This window comes from Taudactylus pleione, unplaced genomic scaffold, assembly GCF_031769625.1.
Source record: "Taudactylus pleione unplaced genomic scaffold, aTauple2 ptg000556l, whole genome shotgun sequence".
Classification (NCBI taxonomy): domain Eukaryota; kingdom Metazoa; phylum Chordata; class Amphibia; order Anura; family Myobatrachidae; genus Taudactylus; species Taudactylus pleione.
In genome coordinates, this window is record NW_028284958.1 from 6627501 (window position 1) to 6653048 (window position 25548).

Genomic DNA, 25548 nt, shown 5'->3' on the forward strand with positions numbered 1-25548 from the left:
AGGAGAATATCAGGGTATACCTCACCCTGATGATGTAAGGGCCCAGCATAAGGATGCAGGCATTAAAGATGACTTTAAAGACCATGCTGACATTATGGCAGAACGGATGGAGGATGAGGAGCAACTGGCTTATCAATATGAGAACATCATCCAGGAGTGTGGTCACGGGCGGTTCCAGTGGACCCTTTTCTTTGTTTTAGGGCTTGCCTTGATGGCCGATGGGGTAGAAGTCTTTGTTGTGGGATTTGTGCTCCCCAGTGCGGAGAAAGACATGTGTTTATCACGCTCAAACAAAGGAATGCTGGGTAAGAATCTTTACAGACATACTTTCAGTGGACTAATACAGTGTAATAATATCAGTGAATCAATGTATTTCAATCTATTTCCAATACATGGCAATTGCGTATTTGTTGTGACTTCTGAAATATATATTGATCGTAGCTATGTTTTATTCAAGAGCCAACTCGGGGCCTAATTCAAACCCGCTCGCGGGCGCTGAGCGCTTGCAAGCGGGTCGATGTTGACCCAGTGCGCATGCGCACGACGGACCCGGCTTCGTCGTGCGCATGCGCAAGACCCGGATAACGATGGCCAAGCCATCGCTATGGGTCTCGTACCAAAGGGGGCATGCTGTCGATGGTGAGTGACAGCACGCCCCCTTTGGTGGGCGTGCCGGGGGACGTGGCTGCCCAGACGGAGGCATTCCTATGGGAACGCCTACCGTCTGGGGCCGGCCCCACTGACATCACAAGTGATGTCAGTGGGAGTGCCTTCGGGTCTGATAGAGCCTTGCGGCAACGAGACCCTGCCACAAGGCTCTCGTCACAAACCCGATGGTCATGATGGTCTTGACCATCGCGACCATCTTTTTGGCCAGGAGGCCGCTTTAAAAAAGAGAAGGAGGGCACTGATTCAGAGCGAGCGCTCTGAAAGAGCGTCCCGCACTGAATCAGGCTCTCAGACCCCACTGACTAACATTTCATCACTCATTTTACATATTTATTTGATGCTGTTATATTTCATATACTGTACATGTCACAAGGAAATGCACCTCATATAGCAAATGTGTTCTATATTCACTGGTTTAAATAAATATTTTTTTCCTTTTTTAATATGCTTTATATTGGAGTAGTCTGTGACCTAAACATAAGGAACCAGTTTTTAGTTTTGAATGACAGGTCATGAAGTGTTGTGTATCATGGTTCTTTACCCATGTCATATAAAGCCCTATACTCTGAGAGCGCATTTAGCATAGTGATCATTGATCATGGCCCCACCTGAGTTGCATGTATGCATCATTTTGAAGAGTTGCAGAGTGACTATGCATGATTTGTATCTACAGAATGAATTACTTCTCTGTTCTCAACATCTACTGTACAACCAGCCTGTATGTAATAGGTATCATAACATATCACAATGTAAGCAGACTGTGATTATTTCTGATGTTTTACAGTTACTGGTATTATCATAAAGCTATCTTGTCTATATTTGTTTTAGGATAACAATAGAAGAAAGTCATACAGTAATTTTTATTTAAAGCTGTATTTCTGGGTAGGTTGTTTAGTATAGCCCACCCACTTTGACCTTCACTGTTTTCTCAAGGGCTTTGTCTATCATCTCACAACCCCAGACAGAGCTCTGAGCTGTGTGATACTGTGGAGGCGGTTGCGCAGGGCACAGAGACACTGTGGAACTTTGCAGAGCACTGCAGCTGAAGTGGTGCGATGAGAGAGGCAGTAATTAGGATGGATTGTAGAGAGGATAAATAGGTGAAGGGAAGGACATTTTTTGAAGTTTGCATTAGTCAAGATGGGAAACAATGTGAGAGTGAAGGAGGATTTTGGTGTTGCCTTGAGTGAGAAAGGGGAACATTTATGCAGTGTTACTAAGTATTACATGAGGTACTGGATACAAGGGTGAAGCTGAGGGCAGAATTGAAGATTACACTAAAGGAGGATTGCTGAGGAGAGACCATGTCCAGAGTGAAAGAGACGAGTTCAGATTTGGACATGTTTGCGATAGCATTAGGACATCCAAGTGGACATGACAGAGAGCTGGGCTTAGGGAACATGTTCACTAGGAAGAGTATGAAAAGAGCTAGAGCAACTCAAGTGTGGTAATAAGAGCAACAGAGCAGGGTGGGAGGGTGGTTAGGGGAGAAGCTAGATCGGGAGAAAGGTTTTGCCAAGAGATTTTGTGGTAGATGGTGTCAATTCTGCAACTGAAGTAAATAACAAAGACAATATCAGTAACACATAAAGAGGAAGATGAGGGTGACAGGGAAGTGAGTTTATTGTAACAATGAGGTGATGGTAGTTGTTGGACTGGGTGTACTGTACATAAGAGATCTAAAATAGGATTGTTTTTCTTGGAAAACAGAGTGGAAAAGTAATCTGGAGTGGGTGAAGTTAGCATTGGAATGTGATTTCCTCACATGGCACTCATCTGAACAGTCTGAGTTCCAGGGCTGGGGTATTGTCAGAGGCGGTGTGGAGGATGGGTCTCTCCCTTGGATGTAGGGAGTGTAGTGTTTTAGAGAAGAATTGTAGCGTAGTGTCCTGAAAGGTCACCATGGGAAGGTGTAGTGGTACGAGTGAGGCAAAGAGAATGAATTTGAGGCTATTAAAATAACTTACTGTGATGGTGAATAGATTTGGGTGTAGGCAGGGAAGGGGGGGCAAGATAAGATAAAGTGAAAGGTGGTTATGAACAACTGGAACAGAAGGAATAGAGTATGAGACTCTGGAGATGTCACTGAGATAAGAGGAAACAAGAGTGACAGGGAGTGTCCATCTCAGTGGGAAGGAGTTGTCCACTGTAAAAGATCAAAGAAGGAAGTGAGCATGAAAAATGTTTAGGCATCAGAGTTAATGGGGATTCCAGTGGGAAAATTGTAATCCCCTAAAATAAGATTTGGTTGATCAGTGGAGAGAGAAGGGATAACCAGATAGTGACAGTTAGCTAACTGTAATGTGAACATGGAGAGAGTTGAATACATGTATGGTATGAAAGTTGAAGAAATAGAAGTAGAGGGAGGGTACAGGGGGTATATCAGCAATTGGGAGACAATAGAATGCCAACTCTGACACATTAATGGTTGCCGTGTTGAGAGTGTGGTAAAGAAAAGACCACTAAAAGAATGAGCTGTAGAGAAAATAGTGTGAGGGGTAGAGATCCAAGTGTCAGTAAAGACAAGAAGACTGAAGAAATTAGATAGCAATAAGCCATGTATAGAGAATAGTATGTTGCAGGTGGATCTAGAAATTCAGAGTGCACAGCAAAAAGTGACATAAGCCTTGTGGAGAGATATAAAGAAGTGAAATGTTTACAAGTGCAAGGAGAGTTGGAAGTTTTGTCAGATGTGAGGATGAGCGTAAGCAGATAGTGGAGATTGGAGATGGTCTGGGGGACTTGTCGCCAGCAAGCAGGACGAGGAAGTAGGTGAGGAAGAGTGCCAGAGAGGAGGACATGGGGGAGATGAGTAAGTAACAGTCAGGTCTAGTGGTATGAAGGAGTCACAGTGCTGACATGTGGAGGTCAGTGCTTAGGCAGGCCAACTATCCAGCAGGTCTAAGTGCATATGGAATGGCCTGTATGGTTGCTACTAATACCTTACTCATGTTGCAGAATATGCTCCTCTGTTCAAGTATCAAATATGCAGGGAAACATTTGGGGATATATTTTACTGTGAAAAGTACATATAAAACTTCATAACATAACATGGAGTGTTAGCAGGAAGAAAGTACAGTATAAGAATGCATATTCACAACCAAGAGAGACTACACAGCAAAAGCTTATGACACAGTGCCACCTACTAATTAAGTCACCTGTGCTCAACCAAGGATATCTCGAAAACCTGAACTGTTGAGGAGCCTTGAGGACTGCGTTTGGGAACCTCTGTGTTAAACCCATTCTCCTCATTACTGTAGATTGTGAGGTCTTTCTACTAATCAACCTTGCCATAAGTGTTACACTTGTTTAAATGTCCATTAATGTATATTAAATGCACTTGCTTTTAATTACAAACATGCAGGTTTATTCTTGATTTCCTTTGTTGAACGCCTTACTACACCTTGTTTTTGACTGTCTGCTCTCATCCAGTGGGACGGACACTACACTGAACTCAATCATTTATTTGGAAGATGTATTGGTGGTCTGTTTAGTATTGAATTTCTCCTCTGCACCTAAATCCAATGAGGCCACTACACATGGAGCCTGCTTAAGACTTGTATGTAAACCTGCTGATTTGCATAGAAGTCCGATGGTGGGGTGACTGCACATGTGCAGAACGGATCTTGGAGAATCGCTCGCAGTGCCCCCTATGCCGCAGCGTGATTGACATGCTACAGCCATTTGGGGGCAGGGAAGAGATGCTGCCAATTTTACAAAATGGAAGTGTGTTGCCACTTTTTTTGTAGCCATGTTGAGGCCAGGGTCTGCGTTTTCCAACCCAGGTTTCCTGGCCCCAGCTGAGTGCTGTCGGCAGTCATTCTGAGTAAAGGCCCCCATACATCAGAGACTGATTGCAGCAATCGTGCAATTTGCAATCGATTGTATATAAAAATCTTTCCCTTTTTCAATCGATTGCAGATTGCAGAATTGCCACAATCGATTGAAAAAGGGAAAGATTTTCATACACAATCGATTGCAAATTGCACGATTGCTGCAATCAATCTCTGATGTATGGGGGCCTTAAGCAATGGAGATCCCATGCTGCTTCTACAGACGAAACACTTGGATCTGCGATGTCGACAGGAGGCATCTTTGTTCTTTCGATGCCTCATGCTGAACATATTGTAACATATTGTATCATTGCTGCTGCATTCAAAGATTCAGCAGTGATGCTTATAGTGTACAACTCGAGTCAGGCCCATTGTCTCTTGCACACCTCTAGTTATGGCCCTGGTAGTGATGAATTGCTTTATATGCAAGGGTGAGGACTTTCAACTGGACTCTACAGGGAATAGGGTGACAGTTAAAATAGGTTGCAGAGTGGGGAGACCAAACAGTGTTCAGGATAGATTGAAGAGGAGAAAGACCATAACATGAGAGGCCTGAGAGGAGGAAGTTACAGTAGTCAAAGTAGGAAATAGTGAGTACATGGATGAGAGTCTTGATTTTCAAGTGGGGTGAGAAATGGCCTGATAGTAGAGGTGTTGTGGAGGTGGAAATGGCAGGAGTAAAGGGGTGAAGGAGAGGGAAGAATCAAGGATGACTCTCAGGCAGCATAATTTATGGACTGGAGGTGGGAAGGGAGAGATGAGGTGCACTGGAAGACTGGAAGTGGGGAAAACCATGAGTTTTGTTTTGGTCATATTTGGTTTGAGAAAGTGATGGGACATATTTATTTATTTATTACCAGTTATTTATATAGCGCACACATATTCCACAGCACTTTACAGAGAATACTTGGCCATTCACATCAGTCCCTGCCCCAGTGGAGCTTACAACTTACGCTACCACATGCTCACACACATACACACTAGGGTTAATTTTAATGGGAGCTAATTAACCTACCAATATATTTTTGGAGTGTGGGAGGAAACCCACGCAAGCACAGGGAGAATATACAAATTACACACAGGTAGGGCTGGAGTGGGAATTGAAACCATGACCTCAGTGCTGTGAGACAGTAATGCTAACCATTACACCATCTGTGCTGCCTGGAACACAGACAGAGACATGATAAGAGGATGAAGGGAGAGGTCAGGGGACAGAGTCATATTTCCATTGTTTTCTACACCATGGTAATTCTTTATTATACAATAGGGTCACTGAGGAAACATGTGATGGAACTGCATTATTAAAATAACTGTTTACACGCTCTGTGCTTACCTTAGTCCATGTAGTGCTTAAGGATTTCATATTCCTAGAGGTGGCTTAATAATGCTGGGGGTTATAAACTAGCTGTGAGCAGGGTCACATAAGCAAAGATATTTCATGGGGCAGAATAGAGAGGTTTTTATGCCAATTATATACACCTAATTTATATTTGGTCTTTGCCAACCAACTTTTCAGAGACATCTTTGTTAACAGCTCTGGTTATGAGAATGTACTGTAAATGGCTTCTATTGTAAGAAGGCTCTAACTGCATTATTTATAGCAGAGTACTACAAGCTCCTTCTTCATTCTACCTCATTATAAACTTAATGTATTCACTGTTTATATGCTGTTTATAAACTACTTTGCCATACCATTACCCTGAATGGTGAATTCCCATGGGGAATTATAGAGCAGTTAAATAGTTTCAGCTATAATGTGACAGACACCCCAGGATCTCCCATCCATTAGCTCTTTCTTGGATCTGGTGTCATATTGCAACATAATGAAGCAACAAAGTTCATGTGAGCACAGATAGGTTATTAAGTCCGCGTGCTTGCACTGCAGCAGTCGAACGACCTCCAATGTCCCCTTTTGACTAAAGTAGTAATGTACCCAGTGACTTGTAGAGCAGTTTAAATTTCTTAGTGCAAGAATAAATTAATTTTTCGATCAGTTAATCTTAGCCAATGTCAGAAACTCCTTCTGTCCTTCTGCTAGGGATAAATGTATCATCTTCCAGATGGCAATTGTGAAAGTTTTTGTGCAGTAAGGTACACCTTGTCATAACGCATTGCTGTAATGTAAATTGCACACTGGCAGCATTCTGCTAACAATGTGTCAGGGCTGAGATTATTCCACAGTCAGACACTGTGCAGGCTCTCCAGAGGCTTCCTCTAATGTGCTTTCAGACCACCTCTGCCTGCTTGTTTGCTTAACAGAGTAACAATTTAATGGAGATTTCTAAATTTAGCATTTCACCCACAATTTTACGGACTTCCAGAGCATAGACCGCTTGGTGTCTTGTATACACAGTCAGCAGTTCTCATTACATTACCTGTAGTTTGTACTCTGTGTGCCCTTCATGATGTAACTCTATATTGTTTGGATGATTTTAATTGTCTTGCAGTTAGTGGCTGTGAGTTATGCTAACTGATGCTCACATAACAGATGGCTGGGAATGCTCTGTAATCGAATGATTGTATAACAGACACACACATGCTCTTACACATATATACATTACATATACATTCAACTACACATACTGTACATAGGCTTACCATACTATCCCTTTAAACAGGGACACTCATGAATTACACAGGTTCCTTGGCTGGCTGACTTCAACCCTGGATTTCACCTGGTTTTAATGAGCAATAGAACCTGTGTAATCCACTTTGGTGGACTATAGCCCCAGCCTGACGCTACGTTTATGATTCTCAGTGTGGCTAGGACCTACTCCAGCCATTTTGTATCTGAGATCCATTACTGACTTCCCACATTATGGGCTTCTGGGCCCCAATACTGTCTGACCCTTATCAGGGCCAAAACTAGGATTTTTGTTACCCGAGACAAGGCAGTAATTTGGTGCCCCCCCCCCCCCCCCCCCAAAAAAAAGAAAGAAAACAACAACAAAAAAAGGTGTTCTTCTGAAAAGCGGGTGTGATTTTGTACCACTAACACATTATGCCACATAGTGATGCCCTTTACACATTATGCCACACAGTAGTACCCCTTATACAAGTGACACCATAGTAGAGCCCTGATACATGTTACACCACAGTAGAGCCCCTTTTACACATTATGCCATGTTAGAGCCCCTTATACATGTACAATAATGCCATAGTAGAGCCCCTTATGAACATTATGCCATGGTAGAGCCCCTTATACATGTAATTTCATAGTAGAGCCCCTTATACACATTACGTCATGGTAAAGCCTCTTATACACATTATGCTATAGTAGAACCCCTAATACACTTATGTATGGTAGAGCCTCTTATACACATATACCATGGTAGAGCCCCTCTACCTCATTCCTCCTCTACCTCCTCCTCATTCCTCCTTCTCATCATTCCTCCTTAACAGTCCTCCTCCTCAACCCTCCTTCTCATCGTTCCTACTCCAATGTACTGCATTGTTAATAGGGTAAACACACTGAACCGAGTCAGTACCCTTGGCACTATCAGATCCATTATTTGCTACATGTACCTGGAATACGGGCATTGCCACAAGCTGAATTATGAAGAGTTGGCATCCGAATATTTGCAGAGACATGGAATGCACTTTGTCCCTAATTCACAATACATCACACAGTAGTATCCCTTATTCACATTACACGATTTGTCGTATCCCTTATTTACGTTACACTACACAGTAGTACTCCTTTACCTTATACACATTATGCCTCACAGTAGTGTCCCTTATTCACGTTACGTCAAACAGTAGTGTCCAGTGGCGGCTCCAGAGGTGGGGCTGAAGCGCGTTCCAAAATTCAAATAGGGGAGCCACACCAACTGCCAGTGAGTCCCAGCCAGTGATGTTTGGCAGCAGTTGCAGTGATGGTTGGTGTGACTCCCCTATTTGAATTTTTGACCACGCTGCAGCCCAACCTCTGGAGCCGCCACTGGCTAGTGTTCACATTACACCACACCGTATTGCTCCTTATTCACATTACATCACACCCTATTGTTCCTAATTCAAATTATACCACACAGTAGTGCCCTTTATTCATGTTACGCTACACAGTAGTGCACCTTGTACACATAAAGCCACCCAGTAGTAGCGCCCCTTATACACATAATGCTGCCACACATTAGTAATGCCCTTATACACATAATGCCACACAGTATTGTCCCGTACACATTATGCTACACATTATTACACCCCAACCTCCCCGCAGCCCCTGCACAGCACTTACCTGGCCAATAAAACTGACCTCATCACCTCATCCTGTCTGGACTCTGCAGATATTGAAGCCGCCATGCTTGTGCTCCTCACTCTATGCTCAACTCGGCACTGTGTGTTTCCCTGCAGACAGGCTCAGCCTGCTGGACTCCGCAAATGTCCATGGCAGGAGGAGCTGCTGTGGTTGGGCAATGCACACAGAATTATTATAGCCAGAGGTGACTTTCATCGTCATAGACCTGGAGGTCTGTAAGTGAAGAAGTGGACACATACTTTCATTCTGTGCTCGTTTTGGTGACATTCCAATTGTACAGACTGTTCTTAATAAATGTTATCATTGATGGTTCATATGTGGACATTCAGGACTGTTCACTCAATATAATATTTATATTCCTATCAGCTCTACTATTAACCATTATGGTATGATTTAGTGATGTGAAGTGCAGTTTTATTGGTATTAATTTATTGTAATTTTTATTTACTATAAACATTTTTTTTGCTAATTTATTTGGCATCTTGATCTCTCTCATTTCCACCATATCCAATGTATGCATAATTATTAAGATGTCATAATTAATGCAAAACCTATTTTAGAAATAGTTCTGTAGAGACTATAGTTTAGTCTTACTGTGAGCTGACACAGGTTCATTTGTGTTTTGCGGCTATATATTATATCATTTAATTTTTGCACCAGTTGATTAGCGCCTGCTTAGTGTTTTCGGTAGTTTCCAAAGCGCTATTAAAGACATTTCAATGCTTTACAAGTTAATAGATACTCGTTAGTATTTATCAAGTATTTAGCATGGATGATGATTGTAAAGTACACCTTAACATACTTTTTAAAATTGGTGAATAACAACAGTGCTTCAGAGCAGTGAAAACTGTTTACAAATCCTACTTTGACCTTTAATAAATTGTCCTGTGATGTCACTGGTTCCTAGAGAGTTAATTGGCTGCATACTACTTCTATTCCCAATAGGTCTTCCCCAACTCTGTATAGGAGCAGCATAAAGAGGAAGCACTGTATAAATATACACTATATAACATTAACTTTCTGGTCATCATTTTTCTTCTGATCAGGTTTAGTTTCCTCTCACTGTGATTTGTCTCTCATCTCCCTGGCAGGATTAATAGTGTACCTTGGAATGATGTGTGGTGCATTTGTGTGGGGAGGACTGGCAGATAGACTGGGGAGGAAGAAATGTCTCCTCATCTCACTGTCCATCAATGCTGCCTTTTCATCCTTGTCGTCCTTTGTCCAGGGGTACGGGTTCTTCCTTTTCTGCCGCCTTATTTCTGGATTTGGGTGAGTAATTTATGCTTTAAATCCACATCAGTTGACTGCAGTGTAAAAAGACATGTAATGTAGTGCTAAAATCTTTATTCATTGCAATCTCCTACAGCTCCACTACAGACTGTAGGAAGGTAGTGCACTCCCTGGGGCTGATTCAGACGTGGGCACAGAAGCAGCTGTGTCTATTGGTGGCAACTTTATGCAAATCCCATTACAAAGCTCTTCCCTGGAGTACATCCGTGGGTCCGAATGTACAAGGGACTGAGATGCCCCCTGTCAGTGTCCGTAGGCACTGGGATACCGATTGGTGAGAGTTTAGATGCTACCATCCGTCACAGCTTTGAAGCTTGTGCCAGCCCTATGGCAGGTGCAGCTTCCCCATCTGTGGATGACCTCTTATGTGAGTGGTTGAGCGTCGGTGTACACAGACACTTTCATCTGTAGGACACAATCGGGACACATGTGCAGCATGACTTAAACACATGCTCAGTAGGAAAAAGTAGCTCAGCCGCACCCGATGTCCACATTTGCTTGCGCCCTCCTCTGAATCACCCCCACTGTGCCAGCCCAGAAACCAAGTAAAATCTCAGCAGTATATTCTTTAGGTTACATACTTATGATATATACTTTTTTGCAGTGTTTTAGATCTTTGTGAATTCTAAAATATTTTCTGCATTTTCAACTTCTCTTACTATCCTTCTTTATTTCTGCTTTTTAGTATTGGGGGTTCTCTCCCCATCGTGTTTGCCTATTTCTCTGAATTCCTAGCTCGGGAGAAGAGAGGGGAGCACCTGAGCTGGCTCTGCATGTTTTGGATGATTGGGGCAATCTATGCATCAGCGATGGCTTGGAGCATCATTCCACACTATGGTGAGAGGTTTCTGTTACCCCAATATGGTCCATACTGGTGAAATATCTCACTGCCTTTATTTCAGGTATTGTAGGTTATAATGCTCATACTCTCATCAAAGGGAGCTAAAAAGGCCCCGCTTTCCTCATGGCCAAATGAACATTGCCAACGTTCCTATGGGTTGTTCCAGCGCCGGCATCCCGACAGCCAGGATAATAATTACATCCCGTTCCTATGATTAATTAACTGTTGGTATATTACACTGGTATGCAAAATTTAAGGTATTGAAAGCTTTTTTAAAAATACGTTTATATTCTTAATAATACTCCTGTGTACATCAAGAAAAATTACCACATCACATTTACCTATAAGGGGGTTACATACATTTTTAAATAAAAACAAGAAGTTTGATATCATTTACACTTTTTCGTATTTCACAATAAATATGTCAAAAACAATTACTGTGTTTTTGTCTTAATTACATAATAAAACAACAATAAAATCAAACAATAATAGAAACAAAACCATAATTATTGAAAAAATCATTAATATCTTGCTTTTTTGTCTTCAAACTTTGTTTTGTCGCTTTTCGCTTATAAGCTTCTTCTGTGTTGTCTCTGTGTATCATCCAGCAGTAGTCAGCCATCATGCTGATGTCCCAACGACCCTGGTATCTTCTTTCTTCATCTTTAACGTCTTGGTGGAACCGTTCACCCTGTTCTTCACTGTGGTCTCCGAAATTATTTGGGAAATGCTCAATATGGGAATTCAAACAATGTACCTTTAAACTCATATTGCAGCCAAGGTTTCTGTAACTATTAAGCATTTCCCTGACAATTACTTTGTAGTTTGGATCCTTGACATTGCCTAAAAAATTTTAAATCACTTGTTTGAACGAAATCCACGCCAAAAGTTCCACAATATTCATTACACGCCCGAAATGTTCATCTTTTATTAACTTTCTAATGTCAAGACCTGTAAAAATGCCTTCCTTCAGCTTAGCATTGGATAGGTTAGGGAATTTGGGACAAAGATATTTGAAGTTTCTCCATCTTTAGGCAGTGCTTTTACAAATTGCTTCATCAGTCCTAATTTTATATGTAGAGGTAGAAGTAAAACTTTATTTGGATCTACTAAACTGGATTTGATGACGTTATTTTCTCCAATTTCTAAACTTTTTTGAGTTGGCCAATTGTTTTTTTGCCAATGTAAATTTTTAGCTCTGCTATTCCACCTTCGCCAGCTCACCTTGTAGTTGTAGTTGTTGTGTGTGTGCAATGTTCCTTTAGACAGTATGGGGTTTAAGGGATGTGCAGGCTCGGTTCTACTCGGTTCTGTTCGGTTTTTTTTACCGAATCTTATTGGCTATCCAAAACTCGTGACAGCTGATACCCAATAAGATTCGGTAAAAAAAAATGAACGGAACCGAGTAGAACCGAGCCTGCACATCCCTTTAAGCCCTTTGTAAATTTCAGCTCCAGGACCATGTGGACCTTAATCTGGTACTATACTACCGACTGAATTCATTCAAGACAATGTTTTATAATAAATGTAGGCAGAATACATTTATTACTTTAAAGAATATGAAAAAAATGACTTATTCATAAATACACGTTTTGCAGAAAAACGTGATGTGATATGCAAAATCAGGAGTCATTTTCGTGTTCAGAAGCCAAAAATCTATAAGTATCACATAAATTTGTTAAAAAAGCTGTGTTATATTTCTCTTCTTCCTACATAATTACTTACTGGAAACACTTGCTCATGTATCCTAGTTTCTGGTCTTTTTCTTAAAATATTTAGTGTTCTGTCCTTAGGATCGTGGAGGCAATAAGCAGAAACAATATACACAGATAATAATGTACTGTCTGTAACACAAAGTCAAGGACAACAATTCGAGGTTTCATCTATTCACATATATCTAAAATCTAGCTTTTATCATTGGTTTACATTTTGATGGAATGCAAATTTACAGCTTAAAGTACGTGTAACCTGTCTACTGTATATGAATATCTTTTCTATAAGCAATAACATGTTCTGCAGGATGGGGATTCAGCATGGGGACCCACTACCATTTCCATAGCTGGAGAGTGTTTGTGGTGATATGTGTCCTGCCGTGCATCGCTTCTATCATCGCTCTAAAGTTTATGCCAGAAAGTCCCCGCTTCTTACTAGAGGTACAGTAATGGATTTCAGACATGTGATCTCCATCCTCAACTGTCTGTTATGTGTCATTTGTTATTTTTGCCATATTTTGTTTGCATGCACATCAATCCAGGCAGGGCCGATGCTGGGTTACCCCCCTCTACCCAATCCATCTCCTGCTCCCCCACAACTGAGCTTATACCAATAACTGAGCTTATACCAATAACTCCAGTATATGGGTGGAGGGCAGGTTTCTTCCGACGCCGGCCAGGTTGCGGTTCTGGCGCCCTTGTTTGGCCGCACTGACAGAACGTGTCTCGAACCGGACCTGTCATCTCAAATCTAAAACTCTGCACATTTTAAATCTCCCCCACCTGCAGTACAATATGGTTTTGCCCAGGTGCAAAGTTACTTTTTTTTTTTCATTACTCCCAACTCAGAATCCGCTCTATGGCCCGTATTCAATTTGAGGCGAAAAGTCCAGACTTTTTGCCTGCTTGAATTTCCGCCTCCTTCGCCTGTTTTCCAGGCAGAAAAGTATCGCATGTGTGCCCGCTATTCCCCATATTCAATTCCAAAGTAGGTGAAATCGGGAACCGGCGAAACTTTGATCGGTGATAAAATACGGGAATTTTCAGGAAATAATCCTAGGACCCCCCTAAAGATGTCCAGACCTGGGGGATCACTATGGGTACCCCCGATTTTGCCTGCAGAAGAAAGTTGGGTTTTTAAATAGCCGCGGCAGGTGCATAAATGCGGCTTTGAAGAAGGTGATGCAGAAGAGCATTTAGAATTTTTTTTGGGGAAAAATAACTATGCCCATCAAGTTTGGGGTACTTTAAAATGGGTGCAAGCATATTTTTAAGTCCCATAAATGATTTTTAAACATTCTGCAAAAATGCACCTGCCGCTACTCCTGCAATGAAGAAAACACCTGCCGTATATAAGGGAACCCCTCTGGGCTCCATTACGCTAACTTAGAAGTGTGTTCCCTATTTTTTTTTTTTTAAAACCCCCCAATTTTTTTTTAAAATTTAGAGTGTCCCTATTTTTTTAAATCTTTTTTTTAACACAGCTTATTTTTAGGGGCCATTACCATGGGTGCAGACTATTTTTTTAAGCCTGCACCCCTAAACCCCAATTCTGTACTTTTTTTTTTGCCTGCTAAAAGCTGGCGAATATTTATCCCCATTTTTTTACATTGACTTTTCGCACTGGCGAAAAGTCAATGTAATTGAATACGGAGATAATTGAAATAGGCGAAAATGACGTCATCGGCAAAAAATTATCGCTGATTCCGACATTTCGCCTCAAATTGAATACGGACCAATGAGATGTAATAATTTTTACATCAATGAAAAAATAAATAAGTGTATGTCAGACTGAAAGTCCACTTCTCAGTGTGGCACAAGTTGCATAGTTTATATTCAGGAGCTGGGTCAGCCTTAGCTCGTCATTCATTAGACTCGTGCACAAGTCCCATTCAAACTATGTCATAAATCAACTTTTCTCTAAATGGCCTATTCATTAAGTAATAATGGCGGAATATTCCCTGAAAACTGATGTTTTTGGGGGATACACACAAATATTAAGAATCTCCCAAATGTATGAAGAAGAGACCATAGCAGATATCTGACTGCAGCCACAGCCTCATAGGTTTTAATGGGGACTGCAAAGCTGTCAGATTTAACAAGCGCTGGAATACGAAGCTTGGCACTAATAGGATAACGCCATCTCCAGATGGCATTATACTATAGTAGCCTATGGGATACTATTTCGCAAAAGTTACCAGGAGAGGCTTATTCCGGAACCCTACCCGGCAATGGCCACCGCATATGCGTGGTCTTCTAGCTCAGCCTGTACTTGCCTTTACTAGAACTGACAGTGCTTGTTTGCTTAGAAGTGTTTCCCCTTATTTTTCTTGTACCTTTTTCAAAAAGTTTTCTATACTTTCTACATACTGTAGTGTAAAAATAAAAAACTTCCTACCCCCATAAAACAGTTGGACTTGCATTGAAACCTCTTACTTCTTAATACATGTATGAATTGTTTTTGGGTTCTTCCACAGACTGGTAAACACGATGAAGCTTGGATGATACTAAAGAAGATTCACGACACTAATATGAGAGCAAAGGGAGAGCCAGAGAAAGTTTTCACAGTAAGAATTCATCCATATGTCTATGACAAATCATTCCTAGTAAAATATTCACATTTGCATGACAAACATAAGGCTTCCATAAGTCCTGATTTTCCCAAGGCAATTCCACTTTTTTGAGATGGGTAACTTTTCCACTTGAAGTTATTTTCCGAGAATTATGACTCACAAAGTATCAGGAATAGTTTAATAATAAGAAATAACTTAAATACTATTTAACTGCAACTGGAACCCTCAAAATAAATAGCTTTCTCTTACTACACAAGGGCTGATTGGGTCTGTGATAGTTGCAGGATATGAAAAATGTACTTTGTGTTTAGCTTTGTAGTTTACTTACTTAGCGAAAAGCAGATCTCAATAAAACCTCAGTCCGATCTGATGTATGAATTATGGCAGGCTGAAAAGGTCATTCACAAACCACAAAAGTGAAAAACCATAGGGAGAATTCACTTTTAGTGACTTCTGCAAAGTTGCACCCTGTTTATGGACTTGGCAAGATACCAGTGTCTGCTGTGGGTGTAAAAGTTTGCCAGACTATTGGAGCAGGTGTGTGGACCTTGTTATGTGAGGCGTGGTATGGGTGTGCCTAGTTTTGCAATGAAGTGCAAAAATTATATTCCTTTATGCATGGTGTACAATGGATTAATTAACTGTAATGTTTTATTCCTCTGACTCCATGAGCAGTAGGTAGAGGGTGCACGTTTATTGTGGGGTTCCTGTTTAGCAGGAATGAGCATGGTCCTTGTCTATTGTCATAAACACATGATCTTCTCTAATAAAAGTAGGAGATTGGGTCTTATCTCTATGGTTATAATGTAATATGTAAATATAACTTTGCACCTTCCAGTTACAGGAAAGCATATTTTTAGGCGCACTTCAAGCAATGTAACAAAAATGTTCAATGATAAAAAAGCGATACAAAAATAGAAATGTTTGCATGAGTGAAGGAGCAGAAGTACGATGAACTTTGATGTGCTGTTATATTTTCTACCCTACACATTTTTCCAGAGCATCTGCCAACCTGCAAAACTAGCCACAGACTGATTTTACAATACTGGGGTATTTTCAAAGCCTATAAATTGGGTGTGCACCCTGAAATGTTCTTGACAGACAAGTTGGCGCACTAGAACACGTAAAGAAGAATTACGGGTTTGAAGATTTGCAGTCATTAGATAAAGCTTTGGATAGTGAGTACAGTCAGAGCTAGAGAGACCACTCACTGTACTGCTAGTAGATGTTGGTTTTACAATTTACATTGGTTAAAGGAAATTAGATATGGGCACTTTCACGCACTGTTATTTTATAGATGGTTTGGAAATACTAAATAAAAATAATTTTTGGGGTCACAGAATTTTAACTCCATACTGCAGGGATGCCAGCTAATAAAAAGACCAGAAAACCAGAGCTGTGATTCTAGACAGGTAGAATAATAAATACTGTCATTACTAATTGTCTATTCTGTTCATCAGGTTTCTCATATTAAGACACCAAAACAACTAGATGAATTTATTGAAATTCAGAGTTCAACTGGAACATGGATCCAGCGCTGGTTTGTCCGGGTCATGACTGTTGTGAAACAGGTATGTTACTATAGTATATAGTAGTAACTATACCAACAACTTTCATGTTTTTTTTTTTTTTACTTACAGTTTGTTGAAGCTGAGACACAAACATCCAGCCTCTGTCATTATGTACAAACAGTATGAGATATAACGTATTAAGGATCGCCATGGTAGTACACTGAATATTAGATGCCAGAAGCAACCTTCCTTAGAGGCATACAATGAATTAGGCTAATATGGGGAAAAAGGAATATAAAAAGCAATACAGCATGTGTTCTTAAATTATTTAGTAAAAGAGCAGGAAACACCAGGGCCTGGCTCATATATTAAAGATGCCTGTTATACGTTTAGCGTTTGAACGAAAAGCTTCTCATCCACATGTTTTTTGAACAATCAGTATGGAAATATTAATATCTAATATGTGGATGAGGTGAAACCTAGGATAAACCTGTATTTTAGTCTCAGTAAATTAAAGAGAGAAAAATATTATTAACATTGGTGGACACAGGCAGCAGAAGATATTTTGTACCACCTGCTGTATCATAAATTGACGTTTAGAGCGCAACATGGATAGTACAGTGTGGTAAGCATGCAGAACATATGGGGGGGTCTTAGACTTAGATCTCCATTACTAGCCCTGTTCATCCCTGCATTCCTGTAGTATCTCAGACCTCACTAAATTTCTATCCCACAATAGCTCCAGGTTCCGGATCTGAATCATATGCCCGCTGCAGATGTATTGGGGTAAATGATCTATTAATAGGAATGCACATAAAAATAATCTTCATAATCTCTGAAAAAAAATTAATTAGATACAACAGGCAGATATGTTACCAAAGGAGAAGCAGCCCCCTCAACAGAGGGGAAGTTTATATAGGAAATAGTACAGATATCTCATCATTTACATACATACAGAAAACACTTTAATAAAACATATGCAGTATATATATATATTTTTATTTGAACAAGGGTGAATATGTTATATTTATTTTGCATGTCTCCTTGTTGTACAAAACTCAGTAGTAAACAATGTAAATTATTCATACAGTAATTAAAAAAACATACATGGCACATTTAAGTCCATCATATGTAAATATCTCCTAGGCTCTATCGCACAGCAAACTGTGCCTGCTAGGGAGACACTACCACTGATATAAACCATTTTATATATATATATATATATATATATATATATATATATATATCTCCTTCCAGACCTTATATTCCTTTACCTGACCTCCTGTATTGTATAGTAAGAAAGAGAAAATCTAGACACAGTAGAATATCAAGTTGTCCATTGTATATACAGATAAAACTAAAGCAGCTACCCACAAAATAGTTCTAACCAACTATTGATGTAAACAATACAAAATAAGTGAACTCAATTTCAATCACTTAAGGGTGCGCTCCTTTAAGTAATTGAAAATTGAGTTCACTTATTTTGTATTGTATTGTATAGTGCATCCAGGGACAGAGCTAGTTCCCTGCTAATAGTGTCGGGGAGACTTAGAATACAGACATACAGAATACAGACTCTTGGTGAGTGATGGATGTTAGACTTGGGTCACCATTACTAGCCCTACTCATCTCTGAGTTTCTATATTATTCTCTGCCAACAGTGAAGCTTAGTATGCAGCATCTTGGTCAGTGATGGCCCTCCAAGCCTTCTACTAAGGCCGACAACCCCTTCTTGATTTAAGCATTAAATAAATATATTTAAATAAATATATAGGGATGTCCAAAGCAGCATGTAACACCAACCAGTGATCAGCACCATGGACAGTGGTTATCACTTACCTGCTATGTAGGGCCAAATGTAATAAGTAGTCAGTTTTAGTAACAGTACAAACTCACACTTTCTTGCACTTTTGAAATTCAATAGCCTGCGAACTTTTCAGCTCGAGGCTACTGCATTTGCGAGTTTAGGACTATGTAAACTGACACCTTTTAATGCGAGTAGATCAGTGAGATCCGTGATGGCTTCTGTGTGTGTTTAAAAAAAAAACGTGCACCCCCTCTCCAAAAGCATAACCAGCCCCGGGCTTTATAAAGCCTGTTCTGGTTCTAGAAATACAGGGATCAAAATACGTAGGTGGCCCTGTATATTAAGAACCAGCACAGGGCTTTGTTGAGCTGGTCCTGGTTCTGGAAAATCAGGGGACAAAATGAGTATGAGGTCCCCTGAAAATTCCAAAACCAGCACCAAACCCTTTCTAGCGGGGGGATAATGCCACAGCCAGGGAAAACCTTTCATCGGTTTCCCCGGCCAAAGCATTATCTTTGACCACTAGTCAGTCCAGGCCAGGGATCCCTGGGGAGTTGGGTACCCCCCCAATAAAGGTTTACCCCTCTCCAGGGCACCCCAGGCCTCGACTGATAGCCCGGGGCTATCTCCGGCACCCTAGGGCGGTGGGTGCCGGGTTGATAGTGTAAAGTATAAAATAAAGGTTTCCATATTGTCTTTAGTTGTAGAACCACAAGTACCAGCAAGCCTCCCCCGCATGCTGGTATTTGTAGAACCACAAATACCAGCATGCGGGGCATTACGGGACCACTAGCACTTGTAGTTCCACAACTAAAGAAATATGTAAATAAATAAACATACACCGTGAAAGTAACATTTTAATATAACATACATGCACACACACATACTCATCTAGTATCCAAAGTAATCCATAGGTGTACCTGGAAAAAAAATCCATACTCACCTTTCCTATGCGTAGATCGCATCCTCTTCTCCAAGTAGGCATTCCAGGGGTTGAAAAAACAAAACATCGCAAAAAAACCTGATCCATGCCGGACACAGCAAAGGTATGTGTGTACACATACCTTTGCTCCGCGTAAATGACCGGGGCACACGTGTGCCCCATCATTGAAGAGGCCGCCAGCCTATCAGGGAGCATCTCCGTCGGAGCAGCTCCCTGTTTGGCTGAATGCGGCCAGCCTGTGTGTCCCATAGACTTCAATGGTGAGAAATCCCCATTGAAGTCTATGGTGGGAACCGCTACATCGTAGTTGCAGGGTTAACTCAGGTTAATCTTGTGGTTACATCACTGATACAATGTCACAACATTTTTATGAGTAAACCTTTATATACAGTTGAAGTTATACAGTTATGTCCCTGTTGCTTCTTGATATCATTAGCTATATAGCAGGGCTTGACATATACTGTGGCATGCAGGAGCCATCCTGGAAAGAAGCCACCTGAGCCAAGATCTAACTTTCTAGTGCTGCTATGTAGTTCATGTACAGTATATGTTCAGTACTAACTGTGGCTCTACTCTAGGTATGGGAAAGCGTACTGTATTGTTTTGCTGGACAGTTTAGGAGGAACACAGTACTTCTGTCTGTAGTCTGGTTTACCATGTCATTAAGGTAACTATCTTTTTCTACTTCTCTGTACCATGGAATCCTTATGCAATATGCATGCTTGTTTTGCTCAATATGTGTATTTGCTTTCTTTCAATCTCCTGCAGCTTCTATGGTCTTACAGTCTGGTTCCCTGACACAATCCGCTACTTACAAGAGGAAGACTATGCAACCAAAGTAAAAGTATTTGAAGATGAACATGTCAGGAATTTTGTTTTTAACTTCACCCTTGAAAACCAAATACACATAGACGGAACCTACTACAATGATAAGTAAGTTATGATGATCATTGTACCTCGATGATCATAGGGACTCTACAACTTAGTTGTATGGTAGAATATAAATACATATCAGTCGACAATTCGGTCCTTGTTATGGACCTTTTTCAGGACATCACCATTCCTCTGGTGCCGTTGATACTGTAAGTTTAGATGTCTTGAAAAAGGTCAAAACGTTGACTGACATGTATTTGTTTCTGGATTAAAAAATTTATTCTACCTGCATCAATTTCTACATATATATGACAAATATACATGTTGCTAGTATACTAGTCCATATCTGTTGCCATTTCTAATGTGCAAAGCCTTGCCCTGTGTTGTGGGTAGATGGTTATTAGTACTTGTAGGCTCTCCATACAAAGCACTGACACCTAATGCCTGATCCAGTCTGTGGCAACTATCAGTCCATTTGCTGGCAATTACATTTTTGTAAGATTAAAAAACAAGACGGGTGTACAGTACCTCGCTTAAGAGTAAGATATGGAGACTGGAGGTGGTGGGATGCCTCCAAGGTGTATTAACGTTTAGGGGGCCTGTGTGTAGCGGGCTCACTCCCCTGAACAGCATGGCCTACCAAGCGCTACATCTTACCTTGTGCTGGCAAGCGCGTCCATCCTCCTTTGTGGTGCCATCTTCCCAGTGATATTCATAAAGATACACACAAGAGGCCAAAGGCCAGATTCTTTTATTTCACTTTGTGATGCCATTTTTGCTGAAGATAGCACCGTGCAGTAGGAGGGACCCACTTTCCTGCACAAGGTAAATATACTATGGGGCCAGTGTGCATCGCACATGCTGCACCCATTATAAATACGCCTATGGTACCCCATTAAATCAGTAACTCCTTATGCCGGTAAGTGAACTTTCACGATTTAGTTATCCTTCAAATTGGCTGTAATATAGGATTTGTCAGTGTGCTCTGTATACCTATTTGACACAAACAACAATTTCAAAAGTATCTAACAAAACCTTCCGCATTGCTGGTACGTACAGTATCCATACATCTGCAGCAGCTGCTTCTCCTCCCTGCGGCTTCCGACAGTCTCACTGGCTTCCACGTGTGGCGACTCCAGACTCTTGACTGTTCCACCAGTGTCTCCAGATGCCAGCAGCCTTATCTTGCCTAGATGTTAGCATACAGTGCACTCCAATACACTCCTATATCTCTGTTCTAGTAATGGGCGTATCTATAATGGGTGTGCGGGGCACACGGGCCCCGGGTCCAGGGGGGCCCCGCACCGCACACCCTGCACCCATAGTATTACCTCTCCAGAGTCTCACGTCGGCGCGGGGGTCCGGCGTTGTGAAAACGACTGGAAAATGGCCATTTTCCCGTCGTATGCGCAGTACAGGGAAAATGGCCGCCACGCCCATTTTCCCGGTGACCTGCACATACTCTATAGACTCTGGGCGCACTATAGTGCCCAGAGTCTATAACTCCGGCGCTAGCCATGCACAGCTCAGTGCGCTGCCTGCAGCCAGACAGAGAGGAGGGGGCCCATGTCGGAGATTGCACACGGGCCCCCTCCTCTCTAGAAACGCCCCTGGTTCTAGTCCATGAGCAGTAATTATATTAGGCTGCCTAGCTCTCAGCCCCTTGTCCCAGATCCCACTCCAGCCAAAGACTCCAGTCCGGTTCCAAAGACAAATACAACTGTGACACAGTATATGTACATTTAAGGTGACATGCACTGTAGTAACATCAGTGGTGTGCCAAGCCATTCTGTACATAAGGCCATCCCTTCTCACCCGTTAAAGTATTATTTGTATGAGTTGATAACACTTAAAAGTGACCGATTGTGAAATGTGAAGCATTATTCAATCTACCAATAATGCATATACCACTAGGTTAGACTTCTTCATTAAGAAAATTGCTCCATTAATTCCATTTACTTTTGCTGCCTGCCGAAATTTGTTGACGTCTACCTGAGTGTCTCATTATAAGCACACCCATGTAGACTTCGGGGTAAATTTATTAAGATGGGAGTTCTATTTAAGAAGTGATGTTGGCCATAGCAATCAATCAGATTCTACTTCTCATTTATCTAGCACCTTCTAGAAGATAATACCTGGAATCTGATTGGGTGTTATGGGCAACATCACTTCATAATAGAACTCCCATCTTAGTAGATTTACCCCTTCATTTTAACAAAACCACAAGTCTAAACACAGCAGAAGAGCCTAACCACACTTATTTCTTACACTACTCTGACATCTAGTGGTACATTCGCTAAATGAAATTAAAATGTAATAAGGCTAAACAGTCAAATGTAAAAGTTCAAAAAGCAGGTAAAATTTACCTTAACCCTTCTGACTAAGGGCTGGATTCAGTACAGATCGCAGGGTCCGAGTAGATTGAAGAGGTAAGGAAGTGGATCCAACTCAGAGAACTACTACAATGGCTTCAGTTATGGTTCAGTTTATTAGAACCAACAACTTGCTGTTTAGAAGTTCAAATTTAATTAGCAATAGGACATTCGGTATTACACACAATCTTAACTTACTATAGTTTTACATGTGAAATACAAAAATTTTTACTTTATTGCACTGGAACTGGGTAGGAGATTTTCCGTATCCCGGTCAACGTCAAACAACTGAGACAAAGGATACATCCTACCAGATCTGCAATTTTCCCTAACAATATCTGACTAAACAACAATAGTCCTATCTCTAACTACTATCTTAGTTTACATTACACACTAAACATGTTATACATAGACACACTTATAGATAATACTAAATTAATAACTCAAATCAAGATAACACCCCTATAACGAATACACTTTTCTGAGTCCTATAGCATGCATTCAGTTTGTTCTTGACAAAGGTACACATAGGAGATGTTGATATAAAGCTCATCTCTCTGTCGAAGTTACCTGTTTTAAGTTTAATTTGTGAGCTCTGTTTATCGCGTTGCTCGGGTAAAATTGGTTAAAGGGACTTTCCTATGAAACTTCACTATTTAGTCCTCCTGACAGAGTAAGAGTATCTGCAGAGAATGTATTTCTGTAAAGGGGCCTATCCATTACCCGACTTTATGAACAATCTGACCAAAACCAGGAGGTTTTGGTCGCATTGTTCACAAAGTTGGGTAATGGATAGCCGGCAAGGACCAACGATGCGCGTGCACACTGGGTCCTTGCCATCCAAACTGTCTACTGAACATGCCTCTCAACCTGACAACACTCATCAGGTTCGGCATGTTCAGGGATAGGAGGTTGGGCTTGCTTACTGAATGACATTCAGTGAATGCCTTTCAGTTCGGTGCCCGCACCTCGGCGACATGAAGGTATGAGCTCTGAACGTTTGTATCCTGATACTAGAATGACACTTGTATCCCTGATGTTTCAATTTTCAGTCTCTGCAATCTGCAATGTAACTTTCACAGCTAGTTAGATAATTCAATGGAGTCCTATATACTGCGAATCTGAGTCTGATAAGGCAACTGATAATTATGTGATGGTCACTATGGCAGCCACCTGCACTATTCACCTCCCCCTGCAATGTCTACTGCCTAAAGCTGGGTACACACTTTTACGATTCCAGGTTGATCAGGTAAAACTGTCCCGATCAGCCGTGCAGTCTGTCCCCAGTGTGACCCCCTGTCAGCCGCATACACACTGTGCAGACATAGCACAGTGTGTACGGGCTTCTATGGGATCGGGTGGTCGAACCGACAAATATTAAACTGTGCATAAGATGCAACTTCCCGATCCCAACCGTTGCAGGGGCGTTAAAACCGTTTATCGGCTAACGCTCCTGCATCGGGACAGGGTACACACCTATACAATCCAATGGCCGTTCTCTCGATATTGGATGAACGGCCCGATGATTGTATAAGTGTGTACCCAGCTTTAGTGTGGTGAATTCTATGTAGTCAGTAATGCAGGATTAAATGGGGGATTAAATTACCAACCTCTCCAGACGATGGACTTTGCTGCCTAATGGGAGGGAAAAGGTAACACCTAGTAGTAATCGGGTGCCGTTGTCAGCTGCTCTCCCCGGTTGCAGAGCTGGACTGCGTCAGAGAAGAGCTGATCATTATCAGGAAGGCCGCAGTAGCTCCGTCCTTTGTCCAGCCTCTGATACCTGAGGTTGACAGCTAGCCACACCCTTCCGTCAATAGCGGCTCTATCACCGAAGCCAGACACAAACTGTGACACTTGTTCCTGCCAGCAGACCGCTACCAGCACAATCCACAGTCCGTCTCATCACTCCCCTGTAGCTCTGGTGGGTAATGGTGCTCTCCGTTCTTCTCCCTCCAATGGCTCTTTTCAACTGTCTCTTTGCCCCTTTGGCTTCTCAACTGTTCCCTGCAGACAGGACCCCCCCTTTTTTAATCAAGTGTTCCTGTTGCATGTTTATATTGGCGAGGCCATGCATCAAAGTCCGAAAAAAATGGGGGGAATCAACGCACATACTTACTATTGTGTAACCATTTACTAGACATATATACTTACAATTGTGTAACCATTTACTAGACATATATACTTACAATTGTGTAACCATTTACCAAACATATATATACAGTACATTTCTACTACACATTCACCCCTTTATATTTCATGCAATTACACTAACATAACTGTTATCAAGCCCTTAAGGTCACACCATTTCATATGGTACTCCCATTTTGGGGTATCACGTTTTATATATCTGGGAGTATATTCCTTCCATGATGTAGGTGCCCACTAAGAAGGGATTTTTTTTAAATTCAACCCCTAAAGGGGTTTCTTTCCCCTGTGCAATGTCTTGCATGCAAGACTGTCTCATCATGGCTGTAGCACAGTTCATATTCAGTCACCAACTGTCATCCCAAGTGCTGCCAAACATCACTGGCAGTTGGTGTGGCTCCCCGATTTGAATAGTGAGGGAAGGGAATGTGTTACTACTGAAGGAGGGGAATACCAAATGTATTACTATGGGGTGAAGGAAGTGAATGTGTTACAACATGGGTGAGAGAGGGGAATGTGTTACTACAAAGGTGAGGAAGAGGAATGTGTTACTACAGGGGTGAGTGGGGGTAATGTGTAACTACAGAGATGAAGGAGGGGAATGTGTTACTCCAGAGGTGAGAGAGTGGAATGTGTTAATACACAGGTGAGGGAGGGTAATGTCTTACTGTAGCAGTGATGCAAAACTATAGAGGTGAAGGATTAATGTGTTACTGGA

General features: G+C 41.4%; 1 protein-coding gene across 3 annotated transcripts in view; it reads left to right on the plus strand.

Moving 5' to 3' along the window:
* SV2B (synaptic vesicle glycoprotein 2B) overlaps positions 1 to 25548 on the plus strand; it is a 128527-nt gene that overhangs the window by 92739 nt on the left and 10240 nt on the right. For all 3 annotated transcript variants that reach the window (XM_088452668.1, XM_088452669.1, XM_088452670.1), the window contains 8 exons: positions 1 to 305; positions 9849 to 10029; positions 10736 to 10887; positions 12911 to 13044; positions 15081 to 15170; positions 16637 to 16747; positions 20016 to 20104; positions 20206 to 20370. The exon at positions 1 to 305 is cut by the window's left edge and continues 423 nt beyond it. In XM_088452668.1, the coding sequence (XP_088308794.1) occupies positions 1 to 305; positions 9849 to 10029; positions 10736 to 10887; positions 12911 to 13044; positions 15081 to 15170; positions 16637 to 16747; positions 20016 to 20104; positions 20206 to 20370 (1227 nt within the window). The remainder of the gene's footprint in view (positions 306 to 9848; positions 10030 to 10735; positions 10888 to 12910; positions 13045 to 15080; positions 15171 to 16636; positions 16748 to 20015; positions 20105 to 20205; positions 20371 to 25548) is intronic.